The sequence below is a fragment of the Aspergillus piperis genome, assembly GCF_003184755.1.
Source record: "Aspergillus piperis CBS 112811 unplaced genomic scaffold BO85scaffold_2, whole genome shotgun sequence".
Lineage (NCBI taxonomy): Eukaryota > Fungi > Ascomycota > Eurotiomycetes > Eurotiales > Aspergillaceae > Aspergillus > Aspergillus piperis.
Genome location: NW_020291592.1, coordinates 1146848 through 1170371, shown reverse-complemented (window position 1 = coordinate 1170371; position 23524 = coordinate 1146848). Strand labels below are relative to the sequence as shown.

The 23524-nt window shown below is 50.3% G+C and overlaps 6 protein-coding genes across 6 annotated transcripts; 3 read left to right on the top strand and 3 right to left on the bottom strand.

Moving 5' to 3' along the window:
* Nucleotides 1-5781: 5781 nt before the first annotated feature.
* On the top strand, nucleotides 5782-7327 carry BO85DRAFT_474430 (uncharacterized protein; the record flags this gene model as incomplete). Its single annotated transcript, XM_025662660.1, has 8 exons — nucleotides 5782-6157; nucleotides 6220-6226; nucleotides 6288-6334; nucleotides 6649-6746; nucleotides 6801-6810; nucleotides 7056-7095; nucleotides 7178-7187; nucleotides 7242-7327. Exons 1-8 carry the CDS (start codon nucleotides 6138-6140, stop codon nucleotides 7325-7327), a joined length of 318 nt encoding a protein of 105 aa, XP_025519784.1. The 5' UTR covers nucleotides 5782-6137.
* Nucleotides 7328-9337: 2010 nt separating this feature from the next.
* BO85DRAFT_119206 (guanine nucleotide exchange factor) lies at nucleotides 9338-13530 on the top strand. The gene is made up of 3 exons (XM_025653898.1): nucleotides 9338-9349; nucleotides 9554-10327; nucleotides 10383-13530. The coding sequence occupies exons 2-3, from the start codon at nucleotides 9815-9817 to the stop codon at nucleotides 13350-13352; spliced, it is 3483 nt and encodes a 1160-aa protein (XP_025519783.1). The 5' UTR covers nucleotides 9338-9349; nucleotides 9554-9814; the 3' UTR covers nucleotides 13353-13530.
* Nucleotides 13531-14336: 806 nt separating this feature from the next.
* Nucleotides 14337-17231, bottom strand: BO85DRAFT_362440 (putative DNA mismatch repair protein (Mlh3); the record flags this gene model as incomplete). Its single annotated transcript, XM_025655631.1, has 2 exons — nucleotides 14337-16936; nucleotides 16985-17231. The coding sequence occupies 2 exons, from the start codon at nucleotides 17229-17231 to the stop codon at nucleotides 14337-14339; spliced, it is 2847 nt and encodes a 948-aa protein (XP_025519782.1).
* A 109-nt stretch (nucleotides 17232-17340) lies between these two features.
* BO85DRAFT_119260 (uncharacterized protein) lies at nucleotides 17341-18327 on the bottom strand. Its single transcript, XM_025653899.1, has 2 exons — nucleotides 17917-18327; nucleotides 17341-17838 (listed from the first exon to the last, which is right to left on the bottom strand). Exons 1-2 carry the CDS (start codon nucleotides 18038-18040, stop codon nucleotides 17450-17452), a joined length of 513 nt encoding a protein of 170 aa, XP_025519781.1. The 5' UTR covers nucleotides 18041-18327; the 3' UTR covers nucleotides 17341-17449.
* Nucleotides 18328-18777: 450 nt separating this feature from the next.
* BO85DRAFT_434505 (uncharacterized protein) lies at nucleotides 18778-20160 on the top strand (the record flags this gene model as incomplete). Its single annotated transcript, XM_025658474.1, has 2 exons — nucleotides 18778-18811; nucleotides 18875-20160. The coding sequence occupies 2 exons, from the start codon at nucleotides 18778-18780 to the stop codon at nucleotides 20158-20160; spliced, it is 1320 nt and encodes a 439-aa protein (XP_025519780.1).
* A 1224-nt stretch (nucleotides 20161-21384) lies between these two features.
* Nucleotides 21385-23407, bottom strand: BO85DRAFT_445261 (putative bZIP transcription factor (MetR)). The gene is made up of 2 exons (XM_025659218.1): nucleotides 22780-23407; nucleotides 21385-22131 (listed from the first exon to the last, which is right to left on the bottom strand). Exons 1-2 carry the CDS (start codon nucleotides 23057-23059, stop codon nucleotides 21512-21514), a joined length of 900 nt encoding a protein of 299 aa, XP_025519779.1. The 5' UTR covers nucleotides 23060-23407; the 3' UTR covers nucleotides 21385-21511.
* Between the last annotated feature and the right edge of the window lie 117 nt (nucleotides 23408-23524).

The following is a 23524-nucleotide window of genomic DNA, read 5'->3' as shown; positions in this document are numbered from 1 at the left end:
CTGTTCGTCTAGCATGGGTCTAATCTGCAAATTCTTCCTAGGGACCCCCGATAGTGTTGCTGGTTTGGGTAAGTTGGTCCCCGACAGAAGGCACCGACCTACTTCACATACCGACATGCGGCGTCTGTCCGTCGGTATTTCTTCTTCTGGGCCTATCAATAGTCGGCGGACATTTGCCCTTCTCTGGATTTCAAGGGACACGGGCTGGCGTGGCAGTGGCGGCAGAGGGGTTATTCTTCAGCGCACATTAGTTTCTTCTTCGGGCTATCCTGCGGCGTAACCTTGCGGTCTTACATTCCCAGTCGCAAACATCTCACCCGCAAAAGCTGACACTAACCTTTACCCCATTGCGGAGAAGACCTGGAGGTCGGATAGTTGGAGTACGTAGCTTAGGCATAAGCCGTCGGGAATATATGGCTCGTGCTTGGCTTCCCGACCTCCCGAAGGTCTAATCTAATTCCTATAGATTGTGATGTCAAAGCGACCCTTAGTAGAGACGAAGTGTTCCATGCTCAGCTTCAATTACTCCGTACACACGCTGATATGATCGAGCAATGGATCACCGTGGCTCGGTGAATGAAGCTAGTGCGACCGGCACTGGCTAGAGCAAACTGACAGCTACCAATCGGTTAGTCCCTCACGAAAGAGGAAAAAGAAAATGGATCGCACGCTGATCGCGGAGCTGAACCGCCTGTCTAGGCAACCTGGCGCCTCCACCCGCTATATCATGCATGCATCTGAAAATCCTGCCTCACTGTGAGACTAGACGACGCATCCACCAAGTAGTCCGGACGCCACGACAGAAGAAAACAGATAGCTACCTACTAGTTGGATCCAGGCTACATGCAGGTCCCTGAAGAATTTAATCGCGCGGGCGAGCGGTAATGCACGAAGCGTTCCATTTCCAAAAAGCAAGATAGAACGTACTTTGTTGAACATTGTATGGTGCTAATTCTGGTTCTTCGGATGGCCGTGCGCTCGTGTGAAATCAAGGCATTGAGTCCATGAGTGGAGAGGCACGGGGCAATGGCTGGAAGGATATACCGCTAATTCGCTCTTTGGTCTGAAGAGGTATCATTGGCGATGAGGATCCACTTAGTCTGCTGTGCGTTGTCGGCGACTTGGCCATCCTAGTGTCAGAGAGCATGAAGTTGATCTATCTACTCCGTGCTCGATATGCTGTGGCCGGAAATGTCAGTGTAGGAGTCATTGTGGATCAGATCAGCCCGTCGAGCGTGCGCTGTCATGCACATTGAGCCAGGATACAATGGCGGTCGATCTAGACGCACGAGGAGCCAGATCCTGTCAAAGTGACGGCTGGTGTGTGCTCCAAGCCACGAGCAGTTACATACGGAGTAGACCAGATGCGCGCACTCGATCTCGACTATCGGAAAGAGGGCTCCACATTTGCGACTCGATCAGATTGATCCAGTTAATGCTCTGTCGGCAGGACGGTTCCACGGGTTCTCAGATAGATGGCCGATACTCCGCAAACTGAGTAGCGAGTACAGCGTACCATGGGAATAGCATCTCGCTCTGTTTCACGTCTCCATTAGCGACCGAAGATCCAGATGTGCTCGACTGTGGGCCGATGGGGCGGGAGGGTAAAGGGATTATTGGCGGATATGCAGTCAGGCAGGAGGAAGAGTCGGCCGTGGCACATTGCTCGTGGATAGACGACAAGACGAGTAGATACAGGAAGCGAATAGCAAGATCGAGCAAGGAGGACGATCAGTGTGATGTGATGGTCGGAAATGAAATCCAAGGAAGTGATGAAGAAAGTATATCTTCCAAACCACCTGATCATCCGACACGTGAGGATTCCTGAGATCTCAGGCAGCCGCGCAGGCACGAAAAAAAGAAAGGAAAGACACAACTGCCTCCTCCCAAAGGAGACAGACCCCGTGGAATTCCCCTTCCTTAAACCCCTGAAGTGATAAGGCTACTAGCGAAGTATCGGGTCACTTACACGATCCCTACACACGATCCTACTGAATACGTACCCTACATTCATCCACGCCCGCGACAGACGGATCGTCTCTCCCTCCCGACGCGACGCGGTCGGTTAATCCGCGTTCATCCAGGGAACGCCTCCTCCTATCCATTTCGTTCCGCCGGCACAGGGGAAAGACTAGAACAGAACACGGCTAGCCTTGGGCGGGCTCAGGTTCAGTTGTGACTCGAGCCGTCCCGCGTTGCTGCGGTTTCCTATGTGGGGGGAAGAGCTGTCGCAGTGGAAGTGATTCACACCGAGCATCCCGTCCTTAAAAACGGGCGATGGATGAGAGACGGAATCTAACAATTTTAGTGCCTAGCGGTGGGGATTCCTGGGCCTGCCATCCACCAGAGTGATTTAATGAGGTCAAAGTAATTTCGGAGTCAGTCCTGTTCGGTTCTAGTATGTGTGAGCCAGAGCAGATCCCGTTGTCGTTCTTGTGCTGCTGCTAGTCTAGGCGCATACTATACTTGGCCTGTCTAGCAACACAATCACCCCCTCTTTCAGGGAATGCTTTGATGTTCTGGCTCCAGAACGGCTGATGCATTGATGTTGGTCTTTCCTCGGTCCTAGCCGCATTGTTCGTAGCTGAGCCCTGTGGTATCTGATCACCGTGGGATCTGCAAACCGACTTCCTCGAAACCCAAGGAGATATATACTCGCTAAGGCAAGGTGACAGGGAAGAAGTAGCATTGACCCTCGTTTAGTTTACAAGCCAACCCCTCACCAAATTAGTCCCGCATACAGCGACGGGCACGTGTTGTTTCTAGACCTGGCGGATGAACAAGCCTTGTCCTCCAGCAGCTGAGCCTGAATGAGACTCCCTTTGTTCGAAAGGGGATCCTGGAGAAAGGATGACCGCTTTGCCCTCAACTAACCCGTCAACCTAAACCCATACGGGAAATTCCCACTCGGATTTAGCGCTCCTTTGGTCTGGACTCAAGCTTGCCGGCATCAACGGTCGGGTGTCAGCAGTCAGCACGTCCTTTGAGCTAACTAAGTAACTAACTGACCAACTGACTATCTACGGCTGCTGTGTTTGAGTGGTGTGCCTGTGGGACAACGCCGGCTTCATGCCTTAATGCCCACATAGTATATATAGTGTGATGATCATTCCTTTGTACCACGGGAAGTAGTCGGAAATCATCCGTTTACGACCCGTTATTCCCTTCGTAGAAATGGGGGCCAAGGTAGTAATAACAACTAAGTCATAGTATAGTAGCAGTAGCAGTAGCACCAAAACCGGCGTCGTACTTCATTCATCCCGTCTCAGGATTCCTTTGTTCCTCGTCTGACTTCGAACCTAATCGACACGGGAACTACTATACGCCGTATAAGCGTCACTCATTAAATAACAAAACTAAACGGAAGACGCGGACTTCATTCCGACAGGAAGAGTTACTCGATCTGGCATTACGCACTGTAACACTAACCACCGCCACCTAGCCTACATACAAACTAGACCTAGACCTAGACCTACTTTAGACATACTACTATACTACTACAGTACTACTGACTTCATACCTATCACCTCCTCCCAATCTTCACCCAACTAACCATGCATGCGAGATCCAAACTAGTAAGTCCAATCCCCCCTCATGTATGCGCACCCCGATCAAATCGTGGCGATCAGACCCGAGAACCAAGCTGACGGACTCCTGCGGCAGAAGGAATTATCGCGCTGCGCCCCCCTCATCTCATCGGCTCATATTTGGGTACGTACGTATGTATGCACTAATGAATGATGGCTGTGTGGGGGATTCGCGATACATCGTACAGATATCTGTCTATCTGCATGCTTGCTTATCTGAGATTGCTTCTTTGCCTGATAGATAGTCGGATGGATAGTTATCAGCCCGTTTTCTTAGGCGGGATGTCACGGTTCGCTTGGGTAATGGTACTAACTGGCTAGTGTCGTATCTGAGCGCGCGGGGGAGAAGGAGAAGGAGAAGGACAGGGTGAAAGTGAAAGTGAAAGTGAAGAGGGTATAGAGTTCAAGAGACGTACGCCACCAAAAAGGAAATATTCAACACGACAAAGAATGTGTAGTGACAATGCCAAGGGAAGATCTACGGGTATGATTTGGGGGGAGGTGACTAGTAGTAGTGACTTATTTTGTAGATGAGAGAGAGAGAGAGGTAGTTGAGTCCTCGGTTCATCATGATTCATAGTAGTAGCTATACCTCGGAGATTCCATACCATGTGTGTATGTGTGGACATCGGAGTGGCAATGGTCCGGTTCCTAAGTATGGAGAATCAATAATCAGGTGGCTAAGTAAGCCATCTGTCTACTCCCACGGAATTATAAGCCGAATGTAGACAATGCATGATGCATCATCTAGTTCTCTCGTGTCTTGAAAGCAATGGAGATCATTATTATTAGTTATGAGTTTCATGAGCCTATGTAATGATGCATTTGTAAGCGTGGTTTTATATATCGATCGGTGGTGGATACGGGCACAGGCGGGGGTAAGTGGTACGCAGTAACTAAGGCTGTGCGCGATTGCCCTTGCGTCGTAGATAATCCGGTGCCACAAATAACTTCCCTCAAATCTGTGCACAGGCAATCTGGAGATGCTAGCTTCAATGTGACTTGATTGTCTACCCACTGACGTAGGTGTGTACATTTGTTTCATTAACAATCGGGAGAGGAGATCAGTCACCGCCCTACAGAACTACTACGTATCTGGATCGCCGTCACAGTTGCACACTTCACTTGCTGCACTGCAGACAGGGTTGGACTGCAGGTACAGAATAGAGTACACATGGTAGGTCATCAGGTGAGACATGTGAATCCCTTCGCAAAGATTGTGCGACTAGAATTGAGGAGCTCTACTTGTTGCTCCAATTGTTGTGATCTCGATGTTACTATCGGCAATTGGCTGGTTGTTATCCGATATCGATTTGGTTCCATGGAACCGCGTAACCGACCGAGTTAGTAAGTTCATGACCTAGGAAATGCTCGAAAATGCTCGACTTGGCCATGTCTCTCTTGTGTGATCATCCCGAAACCCTACTTGCATAGTACTGGTATCCGCACAGCTAAGAATTGAGCCTGGAGCTTCTCGCCGGCCGTCAGAAACGACAAGAAAGCCGGGCCAGCAGCTTGGGAGAGCTCGTTGGCTCGGCAGTGGATTAGCCTGTGGGTCGGGATTGAGGGAATGATGCATCCTTACTAGTCTTCATCCTTTTTTCATTGCTCTGGCTTGCCCGTTTCCCCGTGACAGTCGATAGGTCACTTTCTCATCCTATTGGCCCCTCATCTTGGCTGCTCCTCTCTCCCTTCTTTTGCCGGGCCCTGATTGACGCGGATTGTCGTCCATCGGTTTCTATTTCGAGGCCGTTACTTTCTCGGCCAATGGTGCTCTGCACTAGTTTTTTTCCACCAGGTAACAAGTAACCCAAGTAAGAAGGGCTCAATTCGGATAATCCTGAATTTTTAGATCGCCACTGGCTAGGTTTCCTTTTTTGCCCTATTCTTTCTGGGATCTTGCTCGCTTGATTGCTTGCTTGAAGTTCGCCTCTGTGGACCGGCTGACTAGCAGCAAGAGGCGAAAAGCTGAACACCGAATAACTATCTCGATGCCTAGGCCGAACACGCAGGGTAATCCCAAAGAGGATACTGTACAGCAAGCAGCCAGAACGGGCCGCTGCGGAAGCTGTCGAGGCAATTGAAACATCCAAAAAGTACCCGACCAATCAATTACAGGATGGGCTGTGGGAATAGGAAAAAGTAAAGCCAGCAGTGCATGATGGCCTCGAGAAAGTTCTCGAGAGGTCCCAGTGGGATGGTTACTGCCTTGTCGATCTCTTGTCGAGTCTCCTCCTTTCCTCCCCCATCCAGTCTGCGACGTCCCAAAATTTCGACTTTTCCGACTTTTGACTTTCCACTCAACTCAGTGTGCTTTTTCCCCCATACTTTCGTACTATTTCTCTTACTAATCGTTTCCGTTCTTCCATCTCTGCTTCAATTGATGGTAACCCCGGATTCAAGATTATGAGGGATTCAGTAACCACCGTGACGAGGTGCTTGTTTTCCTTCAATTCGGAGAGAGAGAGAGGGGGAGACGTGACTTTGATTAAGAGCTGCGTATACAAACGTGAGGGGATGCCGTGGCTTTTTTTTGCCACCACTTAAAGTATGTTTGTTCGGTTACTAAGGTAAGTAGCGACCCGAAAGGAATACATACATACATATAGACATACATACATAAATTGCTCAGACAGAAAGTAAAAGAAAATAAAGAGAGTCAATTCTTATTACTTATCACTTACTAACTATATATCTCAGCATCATTTTCATCATCATCTTTCTTCTTCCAGCAGTACTACTACTAAGTAAGTAGTAGCTAGACTACGGAGTTAGTTAGACAGGCCAAACTACTGCCAGCAATACTGGGCCCTTCAAACTCAAACCCCTGTTTGTCCATACACAAAGTCCATCTTTATCCCCACTTACCAATCCTCCATCTCGGTGGGCCTGCCCTAACGAGGTTTAGCGGCAACTCCAAAGAGAAAAAGAAGATTCGTAGAGAGAGACAAAAAGGATGATGTGCTTGCATAAATTAAAAGACAATCCGTATATATTAAATTTAATCTATTCAACGAAAGATCAGTGGATAGAAGGATTTATTTTTATTTTTTGATTTTAGTATTCGAGTCGAATCAAAATTAGAAGAATACTATAGCTCGCGCGTTATTAATTTGGAGAAGGAGGAAGGATGGAAGGAAGGAAGGAAAAAAGGAGGGGGTTTGTTGCCTGCCCGCCTGTCAAAGTGCTCTTGCACGCACTAAACACAAGTAGTACGGATGGTGTAAGCAGACTCTTTTTTCTTATTTGTCTTCCCCTTCCTTTTTGATTCATCCTTTTACCCCTCAAAAGTACGTACGTACTACATTGCCGAGAGCCAAGCCATAGTACTGGTAGGGGGGAGGGAAGAAAAGAAAAAAAAAGGAAAAGGGAAGGTCCGCTGTGGCCGTTTTTAATATGCTGACGGAGACCTACTTACACCTACCTGCCTGAGTTTGGTTTGATTGACTGATTGACTTGACTTGACAGGACGGGCTTCCGCACTAGTAGTCCGCCAGTTATTGGTAGTGTAGGTGGCTAGTAGGCTTTAGGTGGATGATGGGCTTGTGTTAAGTACACAAGTAAACTTACCTACTTACTACACTACTTAGGTTCTGGAAAGTACGTACGTGTTCTAACTAAGAAGTATAGTGGTATACTATTTATTTATTTCAGGTTTAGTTCAATTCCGGAGAAACAAACCACTGGAGATTGGGATGGAGGAGTATCGCGATCGCGATCATATCATGGGGTGGGATTAATTTTTTTTATTGTTATCATTTATTTTATTATTATTTATCGGACGGGGAGAAAGGAGGCAAATTAGATAAAAATAAAAATTACATTGCATGATGGATTGGACAGATAGATAGGTCGTGCCGTAGTAGTAGCACCCTGGAACTGGCACCGGTTGTGTGATGGCAGATCATAACCGTTTAGGCAGGACTAAAAGGTTAGCTGCGTGCGTTTGGGCGGCCACTGGTTGGTTTTGGGTTTCCTCGGAAAAAGGCAGTTTGGGGGAGAAAAAGGGGAAAATCAAAATAACTGGGAAAACATAAAAAATAGAAGACCGAGAAAATGAAAAGACGAAAATAAGAAAATACTACTACTGCACATGAATAGGTCGTAGGGGAAAAATAGAATAGAAAATGAAAATTAGAAAGAATAGAAAGAACGAAAATAAAGAAAAAGAAAAAATAAAGATCAGACCAGACCAGACTCGATTCCGACTGGGATAAGGAAAAATAAAAATAAAAATAAGAAATAGAAAAAAAAAAAAAAAAAGGATCGAACAGGGGAGTGAGTGCACTGTAAATGGGTATTTTTTTTATTAATTGCTTTTTATGAGATTTTTGATGGGATGATTGTATACCGAAGGCAAGCACCGCTAGCTCAGTATATTATTTTGACAGACTGGACACGACCCTTATCATTGCGCGTTCTCTTCTCCTTCTCCTCAACTCATACATGTGCGCGCACGACATTAATCAATCAATCTGTCCCATCAATCCATTCATTCAGCCGTGGTTCAGTTTGGTTTTCTCTATTTAATTATTTTTTTTTGCCATTCCCTCATTGTTGTCTGTCCAAACAGACCTCAAGGTGCACAAGGGGTACCGATCGTCTGCTCCACATCCGAATCGAGTCATATCCACCGGTTCTGTGGATAACCACCAGTGCTTGCTATCCACTCTTCTAGGCCAGTCACCGCACCAACTAGTCTGGAGAACTGCTCCTGCTCGTCCCCGTTCTCCGTCAGGTTGTTAGTAGTGGGCTAGTACCAGGTACTTCCCTGGTTCCTTGTCCTTGGACCGTTCCCCTCAATATCGTTCGTTTGACTCGATCTCGTCACATCGCTACCTACACACGGACATCCGACTACATACATACACGGACTGACATCCACTCACTCTCTCTCTTCTCTTTCCCGCTCTTTTCCCTCTTCACTGACCTTCACCCACCCCCTCCTCCTCCTCCACTCTCACCTCACACACTCACTATACTATATACATCATCACTACCGATTATCTTCCCCTTTCTCCATCTAAACCCTGGTGGAGCTATCCAATCGTTCACTCATTGCTGCTGGTGGCAATTGACTTGAATAGCTTAGCATAGCATTACACAACATCACTTCTCATAAACCGACACGGCCTGCATTGCGCTCATTCCCGCCCTTCCCCGGTCTCTGCTTAATCCGCCGTGTCTTGGAAACTGTCGCGGCCCTTGCGTGTCTGTCTGCGAACAAGATTATCCCTCCCGACGCACAGCTACAGCAGGAGCTCACCTCGTTTCCGCCTGTCGTCATAGTCGCTGCACTCCCCCGTCGATCGAACTCCTGGGAAGGAAAAGGTCACACTCGTTGTCCGGGTTAATTTTCCTACGTGGATTTTCGAAGATCTAGTCCGAAGTCGACTCGTGGTCCTTGCTTGCTTTACAGCACTATCCAGTCCGCTTTTCACTCGCCCTCCCTTTCCAACGAGGCAGGTTTTCCTCATCCCGGGCGTCGAAGTGACTGCTTGTTATTGTTCGCCACACTCTGTTTTTGTTTTGCGGCTTGTCTACTCGGCTTTTTGTTGCCTCAAACCTTCTTCAATTCCCCGGTTTCCTCGTGCTCGACTTCACTCCTCGTTTTGATCCCGCGCATTGAAGAACGTGTCTGCAGTAGAGACGCTGCCGAATCACTCTCGACGAGCAACTACTATATATCGATCGCATCGCTGCAATTTCAGCCCACGCACCTCCTTCGTTTTCTTCCGCGTTTTTCTAGGTTCGCGTTCAAGGTACGTTAGCAACCGGTTGCCCTTCCCCAGCATTCCTTCCATTCCCCTCCCTAGAATCGGACATTCCCCGGGAGACATGCAGAACCATCCCCTCCCAAACATCCTTCAGACGCCCTTGCCGGCCTGAGGGTAGAAAGCACACCGTCAATGTTCAAGGCTCGCACCAGCCTTCAGCAGCGCCGCATGATTGACCTTCTATCACAGACATTGATTGCATTACAGCCACACGCATCATCACATCTCGACTAGCTCGTTCATCTTCTTTGTCTACACTACATCACTGACACACCCCGGTTGTGCAACTCACTTGCTTCTCTTCACCTTTACCACCATTCATAGGACAGTGCGAGAATGATCATTGCGTCTTCTCTCGCATAAGCCTTGGTCAGTGACCACGACGTCCGACTGGACCTACCAAGCGGAAGGCTATCACATCCACATCGATCCCGTCTCAGGAGTAGAGACATGGAATCAATGAAGCGACACATTGCGCCACTGAAGATCGAAAAGGGAAACCTTAACTACAACTACGACGACCAACAACATCACTATCATTACCAGCACAATCTTGAAATGAGCCCTCCGTTAACACCTTACGAAAACAAAGACGACAGTATGGAGCAATCAGAGACGCCGAGGGCCGTCTTCCACAACTACCTCCGTGCATTCTACCCTTATCACCCCTCCGGAAATGTATCGCCGTCGACTGTCACCCTCCCCTTGGACCAAGGCGACATCGTTCTAGTGCATTCTGTTCACACCAATGGTTGGGCCGACGGTACACTATTAGATACTGGAGCTCGGGGCTGGCTACCCACCAACTACTGCGAAGCGTATGACCAACAGCCTATGCGGCCGCTCCTGAAGGCGTTGACCGACTTTTGGGATATTATCAGAGGAGGCTGTGGATTCCCTCTGAACGACGCTGGCAACCAGGATCTTGTACGAGGCTTGATTGCTGGCGTGCGCTATTTATTGGTAGGTGTTCGACTCCTAGCTGGTGCTTATCGGAGGATAACTGACAGGGTCACAGCAAAAATCTGAATGTCTCACACGGGATTGTATCCTGGTCACCAGTCACGACGGTCTGCGCAGGAATCGCAAGGCGTTGCTGGCTGAGCTCTCATCTCTGGTCCGGACCACCAAGAGGTTTCAGGAGGTTGCCAGCGGCAATGCGACGCAGGATGAAATGGACTACATGGTCGACGAAATGCTCCTCAAGGCCTTCCGCATTGTAACGCGAGGTGTTCGTTTCCTCGACGTGTGGACCGAGGAAGTTGGCCTGAGCAGAACGATCGCCGAGCTAGAGCAGCAATCAGGCTACCAGCAAGGCCCACTCACTACGGTTTCTGAGACTCGCCCCATTTCGGAAGCTGCTGGCTCCGAGGCCGACACCGAGCGCAACGAGTCTAGACTCATGAACCGTAGCCGATTGGATATGAGCCGAGCATCCACTCGCCTGGACGATTCTCAACAGACCCGTCCGGTGTCTGTGACCACCAAGCGGATTTCCGTCTCCCACCGGGTCTCGACTTCGGGACCGGCCGCGATTGCCCGCAACCCCAACCTCGCGTCCGAACGACTGAACGATGCCTACGATGCATTTCTCGGTGTGCTGGGCTCCTTTATTGGGCTTCATCTGCAATCCCGCTCCTCGACGGAATTGGTCGTGACCACGGAGCAGGCGGTGCGCTCGTGCCGCGCGCTGCTCACCGTCGTCGAGGCCACTTGCGAGCATGACCCGCAGGGCAGTGGGCTCCTGGAGCAAGCTAGAGACACTATGTATGAGCGTCTCTCCGAATTGGTCTATGCGGCCCGGGACGCCTTCCGACCGGCCCATTCTCCAGATGATGAGCTTGTGTTTTTGCCTGATGAAGGAAAGCGCTTGGTGGATGCCGCCACTGATTGCGTGCGAGCAGCGGGGAGCTGCCTGGCCAAAGCTCGACTGATGCTGGAGCAATGCGGTGATTTCGAGCTGGAGGCAATGCCCCAGGATTTGCCTGCTGCGACCGGCGCAATGACCGACGCCAACAAAACCCCGCAACCCCCGAAGACAAGCACCTTTGCTGGTCACCAGAACCGATCTCAAGAAGCTTCTTTGCGCTTGCCCCCGCCTCCTCTACAAATTCCCAACTCCATCAACAACCGATACTCTCCTCCAACCCCAGGTCTGACGGATGACACTACTCCCTCGTCCTTCCAGTCGCGTAATGGGGCTAGCACTCCCGGCACCGACATGTCCTCCTTTCCATCCACCAGCCACCTCTCCACCAGCCTGGATAAGCTATCCTTTTCGTCTCACGATACCCAACCCATTGAGATCCCCCCTCATAGGGACAGTCAAGCTAAGTCCGATGTTAGTGAGTCCTTTGGCCGAGGCATCACTAGCAATGGAAGTAGCTTTACATTCAACAGCCGTCTCCGTGACTCGGAGATGAGCGGTGTCTCCCAGACTTCCACTCGCGCGACCTCGCCCGACATTGGCAACCATTACCAGGTTCCCTCTCTTAAGGGCAGCATCAGTCATTCTACCCTAGCCGAGGAAACGGAAGAAGGAGAAGCCAACATTCTGGAGAAGACTTACGCGCACGAGCTGATCTTCAAGGATGGCCAGATCATGGGCGGAAGTTTACGCGCGCTCGTCGAGAAGCTGACTGCACACCAGTCTACGCCAGACGCGATGTTTGTTTCGACCTTCTATCTCACTTTCCGTCTTTTTGCTACCCCAATTGAGTTTGCGGAGACTTTGGTTGATCGATTCAACTACATCGGGGACACTCCTCACACTGCCGGGCCTGTTCGTCTGCGTGTTTACAACGTCTTCAAAGGCTGGCTTGAATCCCACTGGCGTCACGACTGCGATAACTGTGCCCTCGAATACATTGTGAACTTCGCCAGCACGACCCTCATGCACAATCTTCCGTCTGCTGGAAAGCGGCTTGTCGAGCTTGCCGAAAAGGTCTCGATGGTTCACGGACCGGTCGTACCGCGTCTGGTGTCTTCCATGGGAAAGACCAACACTGCAACTGCACAATATGTGCACCCAGACACACCTCTGCCACCCCCCATCCTGGGAAAGAAGGAAGTCAACCTTCTCAAGCAGTGGAAGAACGGCGAAGGCACAATCACCATCCTGGATTTCGACCCCATGGAACTCGCTCGCCAGTTCACAATCAAGGAGTCGCGCATCTTCTGCGCTATTCTTCCCGAAGAGCTGCTGGCCACGGAGTGGATGAAGAAGTCCGGTTCCTTGGCTGTCAACGTCAGGGCTATGGCCACCCTGTCCACGGATCTGACACATCTTGTAGCAGATTCAATTCTCCAGCTGGAGGAGCCCAAGAAGCGTGCAGCGATCATCAAGCACTGGGTCAAGATTGCGAACAAGTGCCTGGAGCTCAGCAACTACGACTCATTGATGGCCATCATCTGCTCCTTGAATTCATCCATGATCTCCCGCTTGAAGCGGACCTGGGAAGTGGTGTCCCAGAAGACCAAAACCACCCTTGAATACCTGCGAGGCATTGTCGATGTCTCACGGAACTACTACGTTCTCCGGCAGCGACTGCAAAACCGCGTTCCTCCTTGCCTGCCTTTCGTCGGCACCTACCTTACGGATCTCACCTTCGTGGACCACGGTAACCAGGCACTGCGTACCTTGCCCACAGATGAGGGTGACATGGCAGTCATCAACTTCGACAAGCACATGAAGACGGCCAAGATCATCAGCGAGCTACAGCGATTCCAGATTCCGTACCGACTGACGGAAGTGCCGGAGCTACAGGCGTGGATGCAGAACGAGCTCGTCCGTGTGCGATCGAGCGGCGAAAAGAGTCTGCAGACATTCTATCGCCGGTCGCTGGTCCTGGAGCCCCGGGAAGTGCCCCAAGCGCGCATGCAGCCTGAATCCAGCTCCTCTTCGATTCTCGAGAACGCTAAAGACAAGTTCGACTTTCTTTCCTGGACACATCCCTCCAAGTCCAAGTCGGTCGCGACGAACGGTTGAACAGGTCGGATCCCACTCATTCGTCACGGCCGCCACTTTAATGATTTTACGACAGTCACTTCTATTCATGTTTTCACGGATTTTTACCCAGTTACCCATTTTTATTCCCATCTCTTCCTTCTCATACACCCGTTTTACTCTCGCATTTCCGCTGTGTATAACCTTTTCGCTCTCACCCTCCTCCATCCACATCTCTTATAGTTTCTATTATCTCTCTGGGCGGTACTCGTGAATCTTTTCATCCATATTTTCTTGTTCGGGGCAACAAGAAAAGAGGAAAGGATCGGCGGGGCTTCCAAAAAACAACACGGAATGTTGTACATTGCATGCACAGGGGCGGTTGGGAAAAATAACACTACCAAAAAAGGGAGGGGCAAAGCATATATGGGGGTCTTATACTACAGGTCGGGAATGGGCCTCGCGGCTCGCACACACACACACACACACACACATACTCGTTGATTCGAATTTTGGGCCTTGCCTTGCCTTGCCTTAACTTGTTATGGAGATGCATGCATTGATGATGGGTCATGAGTGCGTCTCTGCTTTTTTATCTTTATACCATTCTCTGTGTTTTTATCCACTTTTTCTTGATTCACCCCCTTGTTTGATTTTTTTTTTTTTTTACTATCATTGTTTTATTGATTGATTGGTTGGTTGCTCTTTGGATGGATGAATGGGAGCATTGCTTGGATTTGTACTTGGACTTGGCTTGTTTGGACTAGGAACTCACTTACTGGATGGCATGGAAACTTGGATGGATGGGATGGATATTTGGAAGGATACTTAGGATAGGATCTACCTGTGTACTATTTGTATATACCATTCTGCAACATACTAGTCTATTGACTAATCTATCGATATCATGATCTGATCAATTACTTTCCTACATAGTGGTTCAAATCTCATAGTTGTAAACTTCACGAGTGCCTTGTAGGAGTAGTAGTAATAGTAGTAGTGGAGAGGTAGACCTAACTACAGTAACTAACCAGATTCCCTATCCCGCCATTTCCTAAACATACCAACAAACCCCGGGCCTTCATATTCATTATCCTCCGGAGTCTGATCCAATGATACAGTAGCAGGCCCCATTTCCAAAATAGGTATCATCGAGGGCCGACCATGCGCGCACTGGAACGGGAAAACGCAATCTGCGAGTCGTCTAACCAAACTCTGGCATTCATCCTTGTCCAGAACATCATTGAACATGATTGCTGTGCGGCATGCGCGAGAGTTCAGCAGGTCGATGATCCCTCGAGGACAGCCGTCGAGTCGGTCTACCCAGCTGCTGCTGTTGCTGCTGTTGGTTTGAGCCATATCTGGACGAGGATGGGCGAAGCCGCTTGGATTGCGAGGCTGTCGGCTTCGTCCGTTTTCTTCTTCGCGTCTCCAGATCTCGCCGCGGATGAGGTCGGTGACTAGGTCGGGTTCGGTGCGGCAGCGCTCGGCGATAAGGGTTGGGAGGGTGCGTACGAAAATGAAGACATTCTTGTCTTTGGGTCCTTGTTCTATGGTGTAAGTTACACCCCAAGATTGGAAAAATTCCTTGTATCGTCTGAACAAGGATGCTTCGGTGGTGGGTATTTCAAAAATGATGGGTTCCAAGGTGATGGTGTGGATGGAGGCTGAGCTATCTGCCCCAGATGTGAACAGCTCTGCCATGAGTGCCTCGACCCGGCATCGCTCATCCGCAGCGTGCTGATCGATCAAGATCAGGTTCGATGCAGGGCCCCCAGGGCTATTAGAGGGCATTTGCATCTTTATCAGGATGAATTTCTGATCCACTTGAGCGATGACTTCTGCAGCTCTGAGATCCTGTTTACGCAGTTTGCCGCGGAACTTCGACACTCCCATGCTTTCTAACCCGCATAGCTCACCATGATTGTCCCGCGAACTAGGCCCGGGGCGAGCTGTCTCGTGGCTAGCACTGACATCCACCGCACTGATAGGCCTCTCTGGGCGGCCAAAAACAGGATTAATCCAATTGTCCAAAAGTTTCTCGACCCACTTGTTGTCAGTCCTTTGCAGAGGGACTGATCTTGGTCGCTGCACTTCGTCTGAAGTACGATGTGGTTCTTGTATACAGCCGGTGGATTGGGGCCGCAGCATCACGTCTGAGGCTCCTGAAGACCTGAGGAGCATGGACTGGCCAGTCCGTGAGTTGATTAAATGGCGTCTACCCGTGTAAGGATCGACCCACGGAACAATCCTGTCGGTATCTGTCTCTTCGCGAACCTGATTCAGTTGTCCTTCGTGCATCCCTGACACATCTGGTATGGGAGATTGGGGCTCGGTGGCCGTGCCTTCCTCGCCAGCAGAAAGAAGCGCTGATTGCTGGTTCAACTGATCCCGGACTTGATGTGCTGGGTTTTTCTCTGAGCGAGCTGACCCGAATTCGCGACTGCGTAAAGGCAACATTTTGCTGAACGTTTCCGGCTTTGCACTTTTGATTCTGGTCCAATCGCCGAAATGATGGCTGACATTGGGTGGTCTTCGCAAAGAGGGGAGCTTGAGTTGACCACCGAGGGTTTCTTCGGTGACAGAGCCGACGCCTTCTGAAGCTAGAGACCTTCCGGTCTTTACGCTGCTAGGGCGCGTAGTAGCTGGCGGTACATTGGGCGCACCTCTTTTCCTTTTCCCAGTACGTGGACGTAAGCTGCTCTGCCTGAGGAATTCGTTGATCATTGTCGACAGCACATCTAGTATACGCTGGAGAGATTTGTCTGATTCTGGAAGTTCTTGCGTATCATCGCCGATATTCCACTCATTGCAGCTGTCTATACGTATATAGAACATTGGCCATTTATTGACTGCTTTAGACGCGGGTTTGCTATGCATGAGTTGGCCATCAGGGGTCCGGGCAGATGCTTCAACTGCAGAGGAACGGCTTGTAGATCCAAAGTCCGACAAGGCAAACGAGCGATTGACTTCCGCGTAGATCAGATTTGCGTTGTTCCTCGCGAACACCGGGTTCGAGCCTAAAGAGACAAATTGGACCTTCTTCGTAGGACTAGGCGTCAAGGAAACTGCCGCATGGATTGTGAAGTCAGAGACGCTGGCCGATACGGTATCCCAGATGCCCGCATTCTGAGCCTCAACCAGCCCCGACTGGGCGAGGATAGAACGAAGTCGTTGTAGGTCAGGTTCTCCGCCATATTGCCTGGCAGGTCTTTGTGGATAAACCGTGATCTTCTTTTCTCTGTGAGCGTCGAGGACCACTAGCTTAGCCATCCTGTCGTTAGCAACCATGTATGACACCAGAAAGTGCCTTAGTTCCTCCCACTGTCGTTCCAGTTCATCTGGCCTTTGAAGAGCCAATGCTCGACTCTTTACGCGCACAGGCATATTTCCGAACAGGTCATTTACTGTGACAGACGTGCCATGGGCACTGAACCTCAGCGCTTGATACGCTGGAGCTGGCATCAATCGAGCAACCGGCGTCGAGTGATGGAACGTGACGGTATTAGTACTCGAATGGCGCACATGGTGTGATGTGATAGTCAGCAGAGAAAGGGCAGAAAGTGAGGCGAGAAACAGCCCTTTACGTCCTTCTATAGCATGACTCGAATGGTATTTTGAAGTATCTGCATCTCTATGAGTAAAGGACATTGATATGTGACGATTAAACTTACGGTGGGCTTTCCCCAATCCACCGTCTGTTTCAAACTCCGCTGGAGGAATCCCATCTCCGTCATCTTCAACTATACAGCCTCCGCGACAGAAGTCGACGGTCACATAGACTGTACGAGCATTTGCATCCAATGCATTCTTGACTAGCTCTACAATAACCCCGTTCAAGTGTGTAATGGCAGTTGAGGATTTGAGCTTCGCCACTACATCAGGCGGCAGAGGTCGAATTTTGGGGTCCCATGACGACATCGCCAGGGGATTGATGATTCAGTGTGTTGCCTCGCGGAGATTCTCTCATGTTGCCATGATGTGGTGGCGCCCCGAGTTAATTGATAGCGCTTGAAACTTGACCAGTAGCTTTACTAGAAAGCAGAGACCGGTCATTGAGAGTCGAATTCATTCACAGATCAACTATCCAGAAAAACAGTCACTAACTCAAAGGGATGAGAGAAATGCATAGATTTTTGTCATGTTGGCAGTTGACGAGGAGAGCCAGTTGAGAAGAGGCCCAGCAGGGGAAACCGCGGCTGATGATGTCGCATATCACGTGATGACAAGACAGCTGGCGATAAGCAATCATGGATTCGCAGGATTGATGGCCTACTCCCTACACTCCCTACGAGAAGGTCGAAGACCTTCGACAGAACACTGTCATAACCGTCATACTCGTGGCAATTTAAGGATATCCAAATGAGCAGGCAGAATGTACGCACCCGCTCAGCCTCCCGAGAAGGAGCTACGTTGGCCTGTGTGGTATCTGGCATGCCCAACTGCGGGTGCTTGAGCTTATCGCGGCTGGATCCTCCTGTATACAATCTCCGGTTCCGAGGTGGAAACAAACGACGAACCGAATCCCCTGGACGTGTGCTTCACCCCCTCAGCCTCTATTGTTCAGAGTGAAGCATGGAGCAGATCGAGATCGTTGCATGCTTACATATGAGATGTGGTTCACGAGGGAAAAGCACTGGACACGAGCGCATAGCGTGGGATGGCATGCACCAGACTAAAAAGTAAAGCGTGCGGCAGCGAGTCATGAACTGGCACGGATAGACTAACATAATTCGCCGGGAACATCCATGTCAAAGGACCGAATAAGCGGGCTAGCGAGATACGCGCTATCGCATCACTGCAGTAGTTCCAGCCTCGGAAGCTTGAAAGACGGAGTGCTGGAGGCGGGATTCGTAACAGATCGACACAGATTCGTCAGGCTGAACCACTGGCAAACAATCACTATTCAGAGGGCGGACATGATGACACGTCAAGAGAGAGAAGTGTGAGGCAGGAACCTCATTTACTCACTCCATAAATGCATTGGTTGGGGAGTGAAACGCAGAGGCGAGAAAGGCGACATCCAGGCGCCGATCGTTTATTTGGGCCGATGGGCATCACGTGCAGCTCCTGAGGAACTCCTGACTTGGAAATGAAAGGGTGGATGGCCGGCCTCTTCCTCCATCGCCATTTTCCCAATTTCTCGCTCTTCTTTTTCTTCCTTCCGGACTCTTTTGTTTCTTCCTACGATTTTTTTGTCGTTTTCTCGTGGATTGAAGTTATCTGCTTTCGCCCCACCGTCACCCTCCCATCTCTGTCTCTCCCTCCGCTACCCCTCCGACCCTTTAGATCCGTTTCTTTGGTTCACGCATCTTCCCCTGCGGCTGTTATCTGATCGGCCAACCGTCTATCGCTGTATCCCTGTGGACTTGCATCACTCGCTACGGGGAACGTGTCGTGAGTGTGGCGATCGCATAAACACTCACTTTCACTGGCTATTTCACCAGTGGATTGTTGGAAGGCCAGAATGGCCACGGCTGAAGGGCCCGCCAGGGCACATGGTGAGTGAATTCAGCTCATCTCAGAAGTTCTTGTCTGGGTTGTTGCTCATGTACAAGGCATAGATCGCAATGGACGTCGCCACCCCTTTTCCAGCTGGATGAAGCGACTCGCCAGTCTCAAGCATTCTACCGATTCAAGTGCCAACCGCTGGTCCAACAAGCGTCATGCGATGCCCAAATACAAAAGCCGGAGTTCGAAGAACAACCCCTACCCGCTGTCGGGCACTGCCCACATGGTTCCCGACTACAATAGCGACTTCAACACTTCCGAGGCGAGCGCAGATTCCGATCGGAGGTCTTGTTCGCAGAGCGAACCCTCTCTCGCATACTCCGGGTACGAGCAGCAGGTCCCAGCCACCAGTGCGAAGTCCACCGCGCCAACCATCTCAACCAACGGCGACACGGCCATCTCCGATGCAGCATATTCCAAGGCAGGGACGATGGCTACAGCGGGTGGTGGCATCAGTTCGCAGGGGGGAGGCGAGGGGAGCACCTTCTCATCCCCCGCGCCATCGGTGCGATCTCTGACCACAACTTTGACCACTGTGCAATCGGCAGCACCTTCCGGGCAGCTCTACAATACGCAAAACCAGCATCATGGTCTGACCCATACCGGTTCCTTACACAATCCAGCGACGCAGCAGGTGCAATTTTCTCATCAGTTTCCCCCGTCGCCAGCCACGGCCGTGCCGCCCCACCTTGCCCCTCATGGCCACTCGGTCACCTATAGTACTGCGACAGCCAACAATATCTTGACCGACAACGCCTCCATTCTGACTCTCGCATCGTCATCAAAGAGGCGCCGCAGAAACTCTTTGGACACAAATGCCTCTGTTCGCGCCCTGGCGCCGTCCTCCGTGTTCGGCGGCAGCCGTGAGAGTTTACCGTTGAGTGTGCTGAGTGGAAATGTCGGAGAGTCAGCGACCTCCTCTTCATTCAATCCGCCGGGTGTCCTCAACAGACCTAGCTTAGTGGGTCTTGCCAGTGTTGAGCGTGCCAGCGTCTACTCGGCGTCCGGGGCCGCGCCTCTCACAGGGAGCGGTGAGCGCGGCAGCTTTCACAAGAACGCCACTGCAGGAGACGGTGCGAGTGTCATCAGCGCGGCCCAATCGCACAGTCGCCACGACAGCAATGCAGCCAGCATCACTGGGACCGGTATGGGCAGTCCATGGTCCGGGCCGTCAAGCAACCAACCATTGACGGGGCGAATCAGCCGTCGCAGCTCAGGATGGGGAGAGATTAACGGTGAAGAGAGCGATGAAGAGAAGCTCGCCGAAGGGAGAGCGGAGGAGCCCGAAATCAAAGTTGAGGGTGTGACAGACATGAAGAGAGAGTTTTCTGGTGAGTAGGGTGGTTGATTTGATCGGGTATCGAATCAACTCTCCCACCCAGATTTCCAAGAAGAAAAGAAAATTTTCCATTCTCTTTCCTTCTTTACAACTGCAACGAAGTTACGCAAGATGAGATATTCCATGACAGATTGAGTGAACCCTGTTCTGCTTTCTTGCTCTTTTTGCTTCCGCGTTCTTTCTTTCCAAGTAATGACTAATGCAACCACATACACGGAGGGTTTCGTTTTATCACTAACTCACCCAGAGACTGAATGAGTCCCTCCCTCCACATACCCCCACAACCTATCTATTATCTTGCTATGAGGCGAACGGCGTTTGATATTCATTCCACATATTCCCTTTCCTGATTTCACTCCTCTTGCACATCTGTACATCCCCCTCCTATACCAAGAACCAAGATCGGTAAGATGGATAAACGCGGGACTGGGCACGGTGCACACGGGACAGGACTTATCTATCTGGGCGGACGGACGGACGGCACGGCACGGCACGGTACGGTACGGTTTCTATTTGATATCCCCAAGGGCTTGCAAGCATGTATGGCACATTGATCAATGTTATCTTTATCTCTGCTTTTATCCTGTTTTTTCTTCCATCTTTTCTTGATGTCAAATTATCTTTGTCCCGCTATTCTGTTTCTTGCATTATCTACTTTACATGACTGTATTTGCTATGCTATTTTCCTCTTTTCGTGTTTTGGAGGTGAAGTACATCAGCTGTGCATATCCTATGAAATACACAATAGTACCTATTATGTGCGTTGGACATTCGCGTTGGGGGAGTGTTAATGAGGAAGAATAAACGAGTGTAAGTAACATTTTCAATTTTCTTATGATGACTAGAGTAGATAGTAGACCTTTACTTCACTTGTAGTAGCAGATTAAAACTTTTTGCTTTAATCAGTGTTGTTAACGCCAGATCACTAGGTCCACACAAGTGACTATTGCTGACCATTAGGTAGGATATACGCGTACTTATACAGAAATAGAGACGGGACGTTATAACTGATTGTCAATGTTTCATTTTCATGGTCATGTGCTTTTTAGAGAAACAGGTACCGTGTGTGTGTGATATATGCACAACAGCTTTGCCTGATCTGATCTGTTTCGATCGAAGATTTTTGTACTTCATAAACATCACTCATGCCACCGACGAGCCTAGGTATTTCCGAGCACCGCGACGCCATCCCCTCATGTACACCATTAGATATAAGAAAGAGAGAAAAAAAAGGGTAAAAAAATAAGAAGAAATAAAAAAAATGATGGGAGAATCAGCGACTCTGCATAAACATCATCTACAAAGCTCAAATGAACAAGCAAGAAAAGAAGACAACACAAGAATGTCGGGTTTAGGCAGTGCCAACGCCGATCTTGGACTCAGAACTACTCCGTTCGGTCTCCTTCTGCTGTTGAGAAGCCAGGAACTTCTTGAACATGGCGGCGATGTCGCTCTCCGACTTCTTGGCCTCTTCCGAGGTTTGTCCGTTCTTCTCAGTGATCAGGTTCTTGAGCCACTGGTTTTCCAGCTCCAGGGCCGTGACGCGAGCCTCCAGCGCAGTGTTCTTCTCGGTGGTCTCCTTGACGGTCTTCTCGAGAGCTTGCTCACGCATCTTCTTCTTCACGCGGAAACGGGCACTCGCGGCGGTGTTCCGGCGACGCTTGTCTTCTTCAGCGGCAACGCGCGCGGCCTCCTCTACGCTCATGGCTGGGGTCTTCTGAGTGTTCTTGCGCTTAGGTCCTGCTGCCGGGGCGGTGGTAGCCGGGGCGGGGGTGGCAGCCGCAGACGGCGGGGATGTGATCGAGGACTGCGGGGAGGGCTGAGAAGCCGCTTGGCTAGGAGCAGGGTTGATGTTGAGGGGACCGTTGGGCAGGGACGGAACTGCAGAGTACTGTGTGTTCTGAACCGGCAAAGGTTGGGTGTTGATGGAGTTCATAGTAGAGGAAATGTCGTTGACGTTGCCGAAGCCTTCTAGAGAACGTTAGTCATGACTTTCATGATTGGATGAAAGCCCCTGATGAGGCAAGCAAGTCGACCAAGGGAAAAGGGTCCAAAGCTGGGCGGAAGGGGTATAAAGCACAGCATCACTGGGATCAACACGAGCCCAGATCATCTTGGATGTGCCACAAAGGTTGCCTCTATGCAACCTCCCACGCTGTACGGGTCACGTGGTATGGCGCCATCACCAGAGCGATTGGCGTTATCCCAGGCCAAGGCAAGGCTGCTGCACGTTTTGCGATCGCGCACAGACAAAGAGGACCCCGTGCAGCATACGAGCCAATGAGAGAGCGTGCAGATGAGGTGCGCGGCGGAAGGAACAGCTCGTGTCTCAGGGATATAGTAAAGCTTCTCCCACTAGTACTAGTCCCTGAGAGGGTACGAGATTCGCACAATCAAAGCAAATTGGACAAAGCAAAAATGAAAGAGGGGGATGGCGGGCTGAAGGTATGGAAAAAGCACATTGATGAGGGCTGGTGGTTGAAGCAACTGGCGAAGCGGTGCACATGCAGGAAGTATGCAGCTGCTTCAACAATACCCCAACAGTTGCCCGTAACCACCCAGCTTGGACCCAAGAGTTTTATGTCGTGGTGTTTTCAAAGAGAATCTGCGGCAACTCACCTCCCAAAAGATTCAAAAAGTCCATGTCAGAGCTGGTGTCTTGCGCGGTTTCCTTCTTGACTGTGTTGTCCTCCAGCTGGTCAAAGTTGGGCAGATTCAGATCGGCAAACTTGTCGAAATCAAAGAATTCGGCATTGGTAAAAAGCGAGAGTTCATTTTCGAGGTTGTATGAATCCTGATGTTGCTGCTGAAGGGCCTGATCGTACGGCGAAGGAATGGCATTCAGATCATCGAGATATTGAGAGAAGTTGGGGGCCCGACGGCCGTTGAACTCGGACATGATGTGTTTTTGAGGCTTTACGGGCCTCTTTCCCTGAAATCCGGCGATGCGAGTATTGAGGATTGTAGTCAGGTTTCGTAGTTTCTATATCGAAGTCCCTCTCCACGGGGACACTTGGTCATACGATCACCACCAAGTATTCAAAACCGTTCACGGTAACCCGCACAGTGTATTCGTCGTGAGCGGACCAATCGATGGGGTCGCAATGCAGGCGATATGGGGTGTCAGTGGGATCCGAAGACGAGACAGGAGAGGATAAAAGGCGTGGGAAGAGTCGAGGAGAGAAAGAGGGTCAAGTCGAGTTTGGAGTGTGGGACAGCCGGAGACGAAAAAGAGTGGGAATTTGCGGCGGGGCGGGGGAATTGGAGGGAAGCCGCTGATTATTAAGTTATCGGGGGGAAAATGCGGCACAATGGCCCCGTTGAATAATCCCGGTGACTAACCGTCCCTCTCCATTCACTTACG

Excerpts from the sequence above, each read along its gene's own strand:
- BO85DRAFT_119206 (XM_025653898.1), top strand. The coding sequence starts at position 9,815 with ATGGAATCAATGAAGCGACACATTGCGCCACTGAAGATCGAAAAGGGA. Across the intron at positions 10,328-10,382 it reads CTGGCGTGCGCTATTTATTG|CAAAAATCTGAATGTCTCAC; the intron begins GTAGGTGTTCGA and ends ACAGGGTCACAG.
- BO85DRAFT_119260 (XM_025653899.1), bottom strand. The coding sequence starts at position 18,040 with ATGTTAGTCTATCCGTGCCAGTTCATGACTCGCTGCCGCACGCTTTAC. Across the intron at positions 17,839-17,916 it reads TCGTGAACCACATCTCATAT|GGGATTCGGTTCGTCGTTTG; the intron begins GTAAGCATGCAA and ends GCACACGTCCAG.
- BO85DRAFT_445261 (XM_025659218.1), bottom strand. The coding sequence starts at position 23,059 with ATGTCCGAGTTCAACGGCCGTCGGGCCCCCAACTTCTCTCAATATCTC. Across the intron at positions 22,132-22,779 it reads CTTTTTGAATCTTTTGGGAG|AAGGCTTCGGCAACGTCAAC; the intron begins GTGAGTTGCCGC and ends AACGTTCTCTAG.